This window comes from Haemaphysalis longicornis, unplaced genomic scaffold (genome assembly GCF_048455015.1).
Source record: "Haemaphysalis longicornis isolate Haplotype H1 unplaced genomic scaffold, Haemaphysalis longicornis Haplotype H1 scaffold_29, whole genome shotgun sequence".
NCBI lineage: Eukaryota > Metazoa > Arthropoda > Arachnida > Ixodida > Ixodidae > Haemaphysalis > Haemaphysalis longicornis.
This window is the reverse complement of record NW_027526331.1, coordinates 2,701,299-2,714,133: the sequence shown is the minus strand read 5'-3', so window position 1 is coordinate 2,714,133 and position 12,835 is coordinate 2,701,299. Positions and strand designations below refer to the sequence as shown.

The 12,835-nt window shown below is 50.1% G+C and overlaps 1 protein-coding gene across 4 annotated transcripts in view; it reads left to right on the top strand.

Moving 5' to 3' along the window:
- LOC144173119 (telomere-associated protein RIF1-like) overlaps window positions 1–12,835 on the top strand; it is a 111,767-nt gene that overhangs the window by 75,658 nt on the left and 23,274 nt on the right. Inside the window, exons 24-29 of one of the 4 annotated variants that reach the window (XM_077701634.1) lie at window positions 407–486; window positions 600–702; window positions 909–1,205; window positions 2,016–3,095; window positions 7,844–8,128; window positions 9,877–9,969. In XM_077701634.1, the coding sequence (XP_077557760.1) occupies window positions 407–486; window positions 600–702; window positions 909–1,205; window positions 2,016–3,095; window positions 7,844–8,128; window positions 9,877–9,969 (1,938 nt within the window). Of the gene's footprint in view, window positions 1–406; window positions 487–599; window positions 703–908; window positions 1,206–2,015; window positions 3,096–7,843; window positions 8,129–9,873; window positions 9,970–12,835 lie in introns of all 4 variants that reach the window. The other 3 variants (XM_077701633.1, XM_077701637.1, XM_077701636.1) reach the window with 3 other exon arrangements.

Sequence of the window (12,835 nt, the reverse complement as noted above, 5' to 3'; positions counted from 1 at the left end):
GGCAAGTTGGAGGTGGAGATACCACATACGAAATAACAGAAAGGCCATGCCTGTACAATTAGTTTAAAACACTGCTACGCATTCTGAAGTATTCAGCTGCCAGGTGCAGATGTCAGATATAAAAGGTGGAATGAAGAGATGTTGTTCTCTTTTAAGGATGTAAGACACGGTGCTCTGACATCGTTAACTATGCGTGCATCTTGGAGCTCGGATTAAAGGCTGTGGGGAAACTGGAGAAACTGCATTCGGTAATGAGAATTAGCTAGACGCCCCAAGCCCGCATGCTGTGGCAGGAAGGAGGCAGCGTTGTGGGCTGCTTTTGCAATGTGCAGCTCGTGGTTGCACTTCTCGGTTGAAGGGAAGGAGAGGCTGAATGAAACATGGTGTCCGTACTGGGGCCTTGCAGGAGTTTGTGGAGGTGGTGTCGCCCATCAAGAAGCAGCAGGTGCTCACGGAGCACCAGAGGGAGGTGCGCAAGGAGCGCAGGTGAGTGCGGGTGTCTCTCTCTGGGTGCGTGTTTGTGTGCGTGAAGAGATGGGGGCCCCTCCAGTGGTGTGGGAGCGTCAGCTGGTGTGTGTGCTGCCCTGCCCTCCCGACAGGTCGCTTCCAGCGTTGTACAGCAACCTATCCCAGAGCAACCTGGACAGCCACGACCAGGACTCGGAGGATACGCCCCAGTCCGAGGAAATGGACGCCAAGGAGGTTGGCCTCTTGTACCCTTTGTCAGTGGGCGGGCGGAGGGGGGCTTTGTTTTCAGCAGGCCATTATTTTTCTTCTCTCTCACTTTTCCTCCTACGTAATGTGGCTGCATTTGGAAGGGGGGGGGGGGGGGGCATCTTAGTTGCCTCCCGGCCAGCCACCTTGGCAGCTCCCACACGTCTTCCCTGTGCTCTCCCTCTGGCTTGCAGCCGACGTGGGCTGTTCCCGGGGAAACCAAGCCGAACGGCCTGCCTGCCCCGGCGCAGCAGTCCAGCGCCGGCGTGTTGTCCAATCCCGTGATCATTGTGGACTCGGACTCGGGCGAGGAGAATGAGCCGCTCTCCTCCTTCACCTCTGCGGCCTTGCTGGCGTCCCGCGAAGCGTGCCGCACGCCTCCGCTGCAGGAGCTGCAGCCGCAGAACACGGCAGGGGCCGACGCCATGGGCACCACCGTGGTGCCAGAGACGCAGCAGGATGACACCGCCCCCCTTTTGGAGACACCCAAGGTCTGTTCCAAGGGTGGTGCCCCAGGATGCGTCCTAATGCTAGCAGAAACAACGTGGCCGGTGCGCCACAGCTTGCTGGTGTGAATTTTGCTGGCCATCCCAAGGTCATTTGCTGCTGTGTGGAAATGAGGGTGTTCGGCAGTATTGGATAGCAGGTTGTTCTTGGCACAACCGAGGGCGCAGCTTCTTGCAACGTAACACTGCTGTCTGTCTACTAGCAATCAACCACTTCATCCTGTCCACAGGCCTGTCTTAGCGTGAGTCTATTTGGCAGGCTTGCCCTGCCATGCAACAATACCATCCTTGCGTGTTGCTAATAATCCTCATGCTCAGTACTGCCCGTAGTAGTGGGGCAGAGTTTGGACGGGAAGGCAGTTGGTGTGTGTGTGTGCGTGTGCGTGTGTGCGCGCATTTATGTGTCGTGGGCAAGGATGCATACATCTGTCACGTGTTAACTGTGCCTACAGAGTCCCTCAGAAATATGCAGCCCTCTTCTGTGCTGCATGCTTTGTCTTACCACTTTGCTGTGGTGTGACAGTCTGTGGTGAGTATCCAGGGTGTCCGTGTAAAGTGTCCACTGGGCTTACAAGTCCCCTAAAAAGCGTACAGCCCTCTTGGGTGCGGCGTGCTTTATCCCTCGCCGCTTTTCTGCGGTGTGCCAGGGAATTCGTTACAGCAAGTGACGAGTCTCCGGGGTGTCGGTGTAACGTGTTTGCGTGCATGTCCGCTGTGCTTACGGTATCGCTCGGAAGCTTGCAGCCCTCCTGGGTGCTGGGTGCTTTATCCTGTGCTCTGCTGCCTCTGCCCCAGGGTGTCTCGGCTGTGCCCTGCACCCAGCAGCCTGCGGCCTCTGGCAGTCCCCGAGTGCACCGGCCCAAGGCCAAGCTTTCCTTCGCACGCTCCTCCGCCGTAGTAGTGGCAGAGGTGCCAGAGGAAGGCGTCGACGTGGTACCCAGCTCACAGTCGACCACCGACTCTTCTGAGGAGGCCCAACCAGCAGCCAAGCCGAGCCAGCCCCTCGTAGACCCGCACCCGGACAGCCACGCCAGGGTGTGGCGCCTGGACAAGGACAGTGGCCGGCTCGTGGCCAGCCAGGACTCGCCGTCGCCGCAACGCAAGAGCAATCGCCGGAGGCGCAAGTCTTCACTGGCACGTGCCCAGGAGGAGACCAAGTCACTGTTGGCGAGGGGACGTCGTTCGAGGACCCTGCTACCGGACAACCCCGATGGCTACTGGCAGGACGTTCTCGAGGATGGCATTGCTCCGCTCGCCGACGATGAGCCGGAAGGGTCTTCAGTGGACAAGGCGCAACTGCGGAAAGACGCGCCCGTGGTCGAGAGCAGCGCGACGGAGGAGCAGACGATGCAGGTTGACACGGTGGACGATGAGACCGAGCCTGCAACTCAGCTGCCTTCCACTGAAGCCGTTGTCGGCGAAGAAGTGGGGCCCACGGTCCTCAGTGAGACAGTCACCACAGCACCTTCGGACGACGGGGCCGGTGAAGTGTGTTCCTTGCAGTTAAGTGAGGGCGGATATTCGTTGGTTTTGAGTAGTGACGTTCCAGAGCCCGCCGCGGAGGACGTGGTCGTACTCGGGGAATCGCCCGAGTTTGGAGAGCCACTGTCCGAGGACACCGAAGTGGCCACCCAGCTAGCTGCCGAAACTGAAGGGCACCCCGCCAGTTCGGAAGAAGACTTGCCCATTGAGGGACACGTGTGCACAGTGCCCGAAACTGAGGACAACACTGGTGTAGCACTGGAGATGCCCCAGGGGGAAACCGAGACTCAGTCGGAGATTTGCCCCTTAACTGGCATGGTGAAGGGTGCGCGCAAGCGGAAGCTGCCCTCGCAGGCAACGTCCCCCATTGCAAGCCGGCTCCGCGCCAAACAGGTAGGAACGACTTCTCCGCCGGACTCCTGGCTCCCCCATGCTGTCGCTTGTGCACGAGCCTGGCTGCAACAATGTCGGAAGGCATGCTACTAACCAAGCTTTTTTTTTCCCCCTTCGCTACTAACAATACTGACGGGCTGACCAGTGCATGGCATGATCAGACCGTCCTTTGCCAGCACCTACACACCTTAATTAAACAGACGGAACACATGGTCACTTTGAATTTTCTGCGGCGAGGCTGCACAAAAAAAAGCACTTTGTGCCGAAGATTGCAAACAAAGGATTCTGTTGACTTCACTTAACACGGCATTCCTTTGGGAAGGATTTAAACAAGAGGAGAAGGCTGCTGTTTATACTGGACTAACGAACTGTGGTGGGCCCTTGACGAAATTGGAGCAGAAGATTTTGTCTTCCACTGAGCTTGACTTTCTAATGGCATGCCTTCGACGAGTGCCCACACCGTCCTGTGAAGGACAAACGTTGTGGATCTCCTAAATGGCAAGGGGAAGCGTTGTATACATTCAGGCGTAGCTTGCCTTGCATTGTATGCCTTTGTCGTCGTACTAGGTCTGCATGATTCCTTGCTTGTCGTACCATAGTGCAGCGTGTTATGCTTTACGGCTTTTACTCTGAGAGAGAGAGCTGCCTTTCCCATCTTGCCAAAGTTCAGCTCAGCGCAGCTCAAAGCTGCGAGTTAAAAATTCACTGTACCTACTTTTCTGCAGCATATTTTACTACGAAGATACAAGAATTTCAGGCAAGCACTGACCTTTGCGAAAATTCCTGGTTAAAACTGGAAGAATGTAGATCATTCTTTGGGAAATGCAAAAGGGAAAAACTGAAGTTAAAAATTTAACTCGGGTTAACATTTGCCCAGATGGCTGGCGCAAAAAAATATGAGACCTTGCCACGTATTGGTGTGCGCTTTACCAAGAGTACCCGTATGACGCTATGCTGTGCATGAAGACTTGGAGACTACAAGCAGTGATTGTGTCAAAAAGTGTGCATGATCTGGAATGGCAAAATGTCTACTACTAAGGCAGCAGACTGGTCTTAGAGAGGAGGAGGAAAAACGTTTTATTGAGCAAAAAAAAAAAAAGAAAGAAAGAAGGTGGGTGGCGTCCTCAGTTCAGGAAGCCGCGCGCTTCCGCAGCCCGGGTGGCCCGGTTGATCAGGCGTTGCTGGTCCTCCGGGTGCAGGCTGGTCAGCGCGCGTTCCCACCGCTCATGGTCTTAGAGACATTTTTTTTTTTTTATTATTAACTAACCAATTTGAATGCAACCGCACATCATTAGGGAGTTTTTTGTGCTGATTTCAAATCTGAAATTAGGTTTTTCGCAAGTTGATTATTTTTTGAGATAACTAGTCATTCATTACCATTATTCTGGGTCACAATTACAAAATAACTACGCCATACAGAATGGCGATTACCGCGTGGCTAGGCAGAAAAATGGCTAACCAATACAATGTTGGAAGAACATTTGTGATTTAGCTAATTTTGGTCGTTTTACAACACACTGAACTTCACTCCTCCGGCGCTCTGCCAGAAATAGCTCTTAGGTGGTGTCAGTTGAACACAATAATTATTTTCCAAAGCCTCGACTTGAAAATAGGTTTTCCAACGTTGCATTCTCCACTCGTTCAGGTATCAGAAGCAAAAAGAATTAGTCGTGCCTGCTATGGGTGCCAAGATATCCGTTGGCAAAACGCTACCTTCACTTTGCAAGAAAAGTGCCATTTTGCCATCGAATTCTACGCAAACTAAGCTGTAGAGTGCCCTTGAAAATGCTATTTACAATAAAACACGGTGTGACTTTTGATGAGAAAATTTTCAGACCGATAGAAAAGTGGGTATGGATGCCAAAAATTTCATTTTTCAGAAAACGATTTTTGGACAGTTTTTCGGCCCCAAAGTGCACTCACTGGGCACTCGCACGTCATACAACTAAAGACGGGGAAACAGTGAATGCGCAAATAAAATTTTGTTCACATCTAGTGCACTTAGAAAATTCTCTCGACATTTTACAATTTTGCAACTCTGTGCCTTTGGTTGTACTGTCTTCATCTACAGTGTTTCTCCCCAAAAACGTTGGTGCTGCACACGGCAGCTCTGTTACTCTCATGCAAACTTTATTACAACAAATTCCATTTTTATTTCCCTTTATTTATTATTGCAAGCATTATTGTGCAGTCTGTTTTTCATGAAAGGGTGAAAGGCCTGAAGAGCTGTAAAGTGCACTGTGTGACTGAAATTCATTGATTCAGCTATAAACGGACGCTAGAAGCTGAATTGAGGGCTTTAAAAATAACGGGAAAGGAAACATGCCTGTTGCAACCACATGCTAACCATGCTTTTGTGGCGACTCTTACCATCATGCCACTTTGCTACGCCAAGAAGGTCAAGCTTCTCTGCAAGGCACATAATAGATGTGGCACACAACGAAAAAACGGCGCTGCTTTGTGGCACATCGTATTCAAAAAACAATGTTACTGGATTTCTTCTTTAAGTCGTCGTAGCTCACTACATCTGTAGTTGCTTGGTGCAATTATCAGGTGTGGTGTCTTTTGGACGTGCTGTCAGACGCGTTAGGTAGCTCTGAATGTAGCCTGTGGGTGAAAAACAGCCCACTTTTCACGGCGACGCAAGGCCAGGCAAACAGCCAAGGTGAGCGTAAGTTGCCAGCACCACAGTGTTTTGCACTAACCTCGAGATTTTCCTTGGATAGGTTTGAAGGTGCGCATTCACTAGAAGGTAGAAAGGGCCGAGACGGTTTCTGTAGCGATGGCACCACCTACGTGCGCTTAACGCTGTGTTGCTGAGGAGCCAAAACGCAAACATTTTTTTTTTTCTTGTAAAAGATGCTACAGCGCGAAATAAAACACGGACACAGAAATACGAAAGACGACGTCCTGTCGTCCTTCTGTGTCCGTGTTTTATTTTGCGCTGTAGCATCTTTCACAATGAACTACCAACTCGCCCAACAGTACACTTTGTTAAGATTTTTTTTCTCCCGGTCTTTGTGGGGTTTTGGAAATTTAATGCCATATTTTGACTGAAGGTACCCAGTCCTTCAAAAAGCGGAAAAGACAGGGCGGCAGGTAGTTTTGCCACTAAAAAAATTAAAAAAAAAAACTGTTTATGCTTGTTGACTCGCATCGAGCCCAGCGGCTAGATGGGCTCGTGAAAGTGAGCGCAATTGGGCAATTTTGCTGTTATTACAAGTGATACTAATGCCAACCTTACGTTTCTGGATTCCACTTGAACCATAAATCAAGGTAGTAGCATTCTTGTTCGACTGATATATGGACCAGAAAGTGCCCAGTGTTGCCCTGGTGTAACACCTCATTGTGTCCATCCTAATGAACCTAATTTTTTTCTGACTTCGTATTTGTGACGTCTGGAGTCCTTTTAGATCGTAAACATGTTTGCATGATCTTAAGCAAAAAGTAAAGTTTTGGACATCGAATGGTTAATGATGTGGGTGGAAGTTCGGGATATCGGCACAAGTTAGCCCTCCACTTGACACACCTCGTAGCTCAGGCATGCTTGCTTGCTTTGTCGCGTACGACCTGAGTTTGAACCTTTCTGAACAGCAGTGGCCATTTGCTGTCCTCAGGTGGCACTTGTGCCTTGAAGACACTACGTTTGGCTTTTGTCTCTCAGAGAAGCTACTTCAGCTTGCAAAAACATCCTTGATTAGGGGGGATATTGAAGGCTTGCAACGTGCCGTGCGTCACAAGCGCTGTGATAAGCTTGCTTTTGCACACAATCACCAGGAGAGGGATACCAGCTCCTCCCCTCAGAATTTGAATTACCCCTTCACAAGGTCACTCCAAGATTAGCTAATTAGTTGAATACTCATCAAGGTTTTTATGCGAGTCTGGTCAAGAAGGTCTATTTTGTGCTGAGACGCTATTGTTTTAGATGCCACTGCATCTCATTCACTCGCCTTGTCCCTCCATACGGCGTTGTCGTTGTCAGTCCACACCCCTCCCCCATCCTCCTCGCCACACGAGCTGCGCTCTCCGCCGCTCACCCCCTCTCCTCTCCGATAGCGAACACTCTCTCGCAAGGGCATGGCATTGGATTGGATTGAATTGAATTTGGATTGGATTGGATTGTGTTGTGTCATAGCCGCGCCACGTTGCGTCATAGCTGCGGCAGGGTGTTCACGGCACGTTTCACGCGATGGGAGAATCAACCTAACGGAAACAACGGAACCCCCTATGCGTCGCATCTACACAGGGGTTCCCGCGAGGGGAGGTGGGAGAAATTTTTTGTAACCTTTAAGTATAAAAATACAAGTTTCCCTTTCATTTTGACATGAAACATTTTTGGGTTTGAAAGGAAAGTGAAACTTTTTTTTATACCTAAAGGTTACAAAATAATAGCGTCTCAGCACAAAATAGACCTTCTTGATCTCAGACTCGCATAAAAATCTTGATTAGATTGACTAGTTAATCTTGGGGTGACCTTGTGATGGTAAATAATTAGTCTTGTAACTGAAAGTATTTATTTTTTAGCTGATTTAAGTTTTTGTTATTAGGATATAAATGCTCCTAATTTGATTAGATCTGGTCCACAAATAGCAAAAATAGTTTTACTTGCTATGTCCCCCCTTAAAGTTGCCGTCTTCTATTCTTGAACACACATCCCAAGCTAATGGGATGTGTGTCTGTCGTACCCTTGACTTCAAGTCGGGCACAAGTGGGTGGCTGAGGGTGGGGACCATCGTGGTCGCGCGCAGGCTCGCCAGCAGGAGCACGGGTCGCCGCCGCCCTCGGGTGCCGGTGGTGCCAGTAATGGCAGCAGCCGGCCTCCGCGGTGGGCGGTGTCCTCGGTGGGCTCCCCGGCAGCGCTCTCGCGGAGCCGCATCATGGTGGACGCTGCCAGGCGCAACAGCGCGGGGGGCTCGTCCCCTTCGAGCCGCCACTCGCCCAGCCACAACGGTGGCCCCCCGCGCCCGTCGCCCAGGCCCCCCGCCGGCATCCTCAAGCGGCCCCCGGCCGACGGCAACTCCCCGCAGCCCAAGGTCAGCCCCCATTCACCTCTTAACCCGCGTGGGTGCATCCCCGTATCTGGGCCAGCCTGTGTCAAAGAGGACGACTGCTGCGTATGATGGGGGCAGGGGCGGTTCTACATTTGCTAGGAATGTGCGTGCCATGACGCCTATGATTCAAAACACAATAGGTGCAGCACAAAGGAGGAGGAAAGGAGGAACGGGAGGCTACAGGACGAGCAGCTCGCCACCTCAGAGTGGATTGGCCCCCAATATTTTTATAGCTCTCCACCCTGGAGGGTGTTTTCCCCTCCCCTTGTTGCTTTGCTGGAACCGTTCCACATTCACTGTGACTTCAGCATTGCAACCAGCCTGGTAGGGTCAAGGAATCTGCGAAAGACACGCTGCCTTGCTAGTTGGGCCATATGGTGGTGTGTTTTGGGGGGAAGTTGGTATACCGATTCAGTAAAAGCAAAACGGCACAAGCTTTCTTGCTGTGCACAGAAAGGAAGGGGCTGGCAGGCTTAGTGTGCCAAGTTTCAACTGAAGTTTTATTCCAGGTTTGAGCAGCTGCGAGAGCTTCCGTATGTTTATAAACCTGTGTGTACCGGGATAGGAGGATTGTGTTCCATCACCGATGAGGGCAGTGCCTCAGCTGCACACTCCACTGTCACCTGCTTTAGTGTAAAGGCAGGTGCATAATTCACGAGCACTTCATGACCTGTGATCGTTGTGGACCCACAAGAGGTGTGTGCAGCCTTCGCTCTTGCTGGTAACAGGCGTGTAGCCAGTCTTCCTTGAAGTGGGGAAGGGCAAGACTGAAATAACGCTGGTTGGCTGGATGACCTTTTTAGTTTTGGGGCAACAGCGTGAGCAGGAAATCAGTAGGACTGGTATACTAGTAGAATTTAGATGATGTAATCACAGTTGGTAAGAATTCAGTCATTCTAAGAAAGAAATGAGATTTCAAGCTCTGTGGACACATTCGTGCATGGCAGTGGATGATATGAATCGGAAAGCTGTTAGGCGAGTGCTGGCAGCTGCTTACAGTATAGTTCTTAGGGCACTCAAGACCAAAAATTCAATCGAGCAATGACTGACTAGGTCTTCTTTCTGTGGCAGAGGGGGTGAACATTGTGTAAAGGTACGTCCTCGCTTGCGGCAATAAGCGTACGCCTCAAAATGCTCTTTTGCAGCAACATTCCTATGCTGCACAAGGATGGGTCTCAGACCCATTTTTGGCGGCCCGCCTTTTTTCGCCAAACTCAGCGAGCCAGTCAGTATGCCGAGGGTCATGTGAGCGGCGAGGTAACCCGGGCACTTGCCAAGGATTGATTGATTGTAGGGTTTAATGCACCGACGCAACGTAGGTGCGCTGTAGTGGAGGGCTCCGGATTAATTTTGACCAGGAGCAGTTCAGTATGAGACAGTTGTGGTCACAGCAACAGCAGACGAGTAGGAGGAGCAAAGAGCAACTGAAGAGAGAGAGAGAGAGAGTCCTCCCATGCTCCCCCATTGGAGAGGGCGAGGACCTCCCAGCAGTGTGGCCTTCCATTTCTGAGTGCACACTTGTTGCTGCAAGTGAGGACGTACCTTAACTGTGCCATTTCTGTTGCTGCCCAGCAAAGGAGGGCCCTTCTCAGGGTCAGGGTTCCCATGTCTGGGTCCGTGCTCACGGGGTCGGGCTGTGTGTGCTGTTCTTGTTTCCTTGTTCAGTGTTGTGCCCCCCTGGTGTGTTGTTGGCCCGTCCCCTGAGCTGGGCCTCTTGTCTCGTGCAGCAGTCCGGCCGGCACGTGTCGTTTGCCGATCCCCCCGTCCAGGGCGAGTGCGAGGTGCAGACGTACAAGAAGAGCTTCTCCCGAGCTCTGTACGAGGTCAGCTACGCTCCCCTGTTTATGGAACGTCCTGCTGCCGAGCATGTCGCAACGCCTCTGATCTGTACTGCAGCCGTGCTGCTGTTGTAGCAGCTTCAAAATTTACGCTATCGTGGAGTTATTTAGTGCAGTGGCATTTAATTTTATCCCTGCCCCACTCACGGTTCTACGTTTGGAGCTTGAATGCCGTAGTCAGTACAGCGGAACCCCGTTGATACGTCCTTGGTTCATACGATTTACCGGTTACATTGCTCTCAAATGTGAACATTAAAAATGGCCCATGGTGCGTTTTCTTCCAAATGTCCCCGCGACATTTCTCTCTCGCTCTCTTTTTTTTAACGTATTGACGAGGTTCTACTGTATGCACGAGTAGGAACACACATAGAGTGGAAACACAGAACTGCACCTGGCTGAAGTGTCACTCAGCCAGCAGGAGTGATACTTGCTTTCAAGAAAGTCACTTGGAACAGCTTGCATTTCGAGAACACACATTTTGGCAGGGCAAGTGGTCCAAATGTTCTTGCGAAACAACAAGTGCTTAGATTACCGTATATAATTTGGAAGCGATATTTTCAGAAATTTATGCCTAGTTAATTTTGATAAACAGAAAAGTAAAGATTAACTTAGCGAATCTCGTACACCAGAACTCTCTTGTCAGTTTCTCTGCTGTGACCATTCTCTGCACTGCTACACCGCTAATTTGTTTCGAAGCTTCTGGCTTTGCAGTTGGACTCAAGTTTCTGCTTTCTATTGTGTAATGCAGCCCCTTCGATTTTGTTTTAGTGTCCGCATTGTCGCAGTTGGCTGTGGACCAGATATGAGAGCGGAAGTGACGGCTGCTGTTCAGTCCGTGTTGGTGTACTTAGACCAAGCTTTGCTTTCTTGTGCGTAGTGGCGATGGTTGTGCTTTCTACTGTGCTCCTGCAAAGCTTATACTCGTGTGCTTGTGTGTTTTGTGTTTGTGCATGTGTGTAAGTGTGTGTGCTTGTGTGTGTACAGTGCATTCCCCTTATGATATCGAAAAATACGAAGAAAAAAGGTCTCCATAACTGATAATCACTATATGTGGACTGCCATTAAATCATGGATGCCAAAGATACCTGCGCAGTTCCTGCCTATAATTGTTCGCTTGTGCTGAAAAATAGAAATTGTAGGACGTGTGCTTTGAGAAGTGCGTGTAAATTTATCATGTTTAACTAGCATTAGGTGTTTGGTACATTTAACTCTTTCGTTGCCATGGGAAGATAGGCGAATTTTCATAGGTTACAGTAAATATTTTTTGTAATTAAAAAAAACGGGTGTAGTTTAATATTTTGTATCAAAGAAAGCTAAGTAAACATACTTTTGACATGTGTAGGACATAATATGCGAAAAATTCTTTCAAGGCTGGAAATTTTATGAAACAGCTGAAATTGCATGCTCATTACATAAGAGGAGTAAAAATGAAAAAATATTTCAATATCTACAAATTCTTTGAGTAGCATTCATGTAAATTAGAGGAAAGTTTCAATGTCCTAGCGCAAAAAGTATGAGTTAAAATTTTAGATGCAATGCATCTCTTTGTCTCGCCTTGTCCCTCCATGCATGCATCCGGCGTCCATCTGCACGCCTCTCCCCCATTCTCCTCGCCACGCCAGCTGCGCGGTAACGCCGCTCTCACCGCAGCGCCATCTTGCGTTAGCGCTCGCTCCCCTCGCCATGCCAGCTTTGCGTCAGCGCTCGGTTAACACATGCGCATGCGCTACTCTCTCTCATTCCCCTCACCGTTAACGCGCGGTACATATAAACGCGATAACTGCAACGCTCCGCTCAGTCGCTCCACCGCCGCCGCTCCGATGACATCCGATGACCGCCGATGATTTGAATGGAGACTAACAGGTGTGCTACCGCGATGGTCGGCGCAACCGTAACAAGCACCGCCCAGATGCGCCGCATCACCCCATGGTTTCCCCCCGCGGAAAGATGTGGCCAATTTTGTCTTTGCTGCTCAATAGAAACTGCTTTGTTCAGCCAGGTGGCACATTTTTATTTATTTATTGTACAAGTTTGCCATGCACTGAAACATGGTAAATATAAGTACAAAGAAAAAGAAATTACTGAGCCATACATACCGTATTTACCCGATGCTAACGCGCACTTTTTTTCAGAAAAAATAGGCCGAAAAATGGCATGCGCGTTAGAATCGGATACAAAACCGAAACTGCCGAAACAGCGGAAATTTCGTCCCACCCATCGCCATCGCCATCTCAAGATGGCGCCAAAGCTTTTAGCAGCGATTTTTCGGACGCAGCAATCCTACGATCCTAGGCTTTTCTATCGGAGTTCACACAAATCGTCAAATCGTTTCACTTGCGCGCTTGATAACAGCAATGGCAGCAGCGGCTCCCACGCGTTCAAAACGAGCGGTCGGCTGAAGTGTGCACCTCTGGAGAAGCTCTCGGGATGGGCGTGCGAGGCGTGGGTCACGATCCCATAGACCATGGTTGAACGTTCGTTCAGAAGTGTGGCATCGCAAACGCGCTTGAAGGCACCGAGGCCGAGATGTTGTGGTCAGCGGAGAGCGACGAGGAGTGAGATGAGGGAGATTACTTCGGGAAATAAATCGCCCGTTTCTCTCGCATTCGTTTGTCTGGGTCACAAAGTCCTGTGCGCGTTACAATCGGAGGTGCAAGTTTTTTCGGTTTTCTTGCCAGGAAAATCGGGTGCGCGTTAGAATCGGGGGCACGTTGGAATCGGGTAAATACGGTGTATAGACAATTTCCACCCTATTGTTGCTCAAGAAAAAAAACCTTAACTGTGAAATTATAACGTTGCACATTATAATGTTGCACATAATACCAGAACATCGTCAGGTGCGATTTCACTA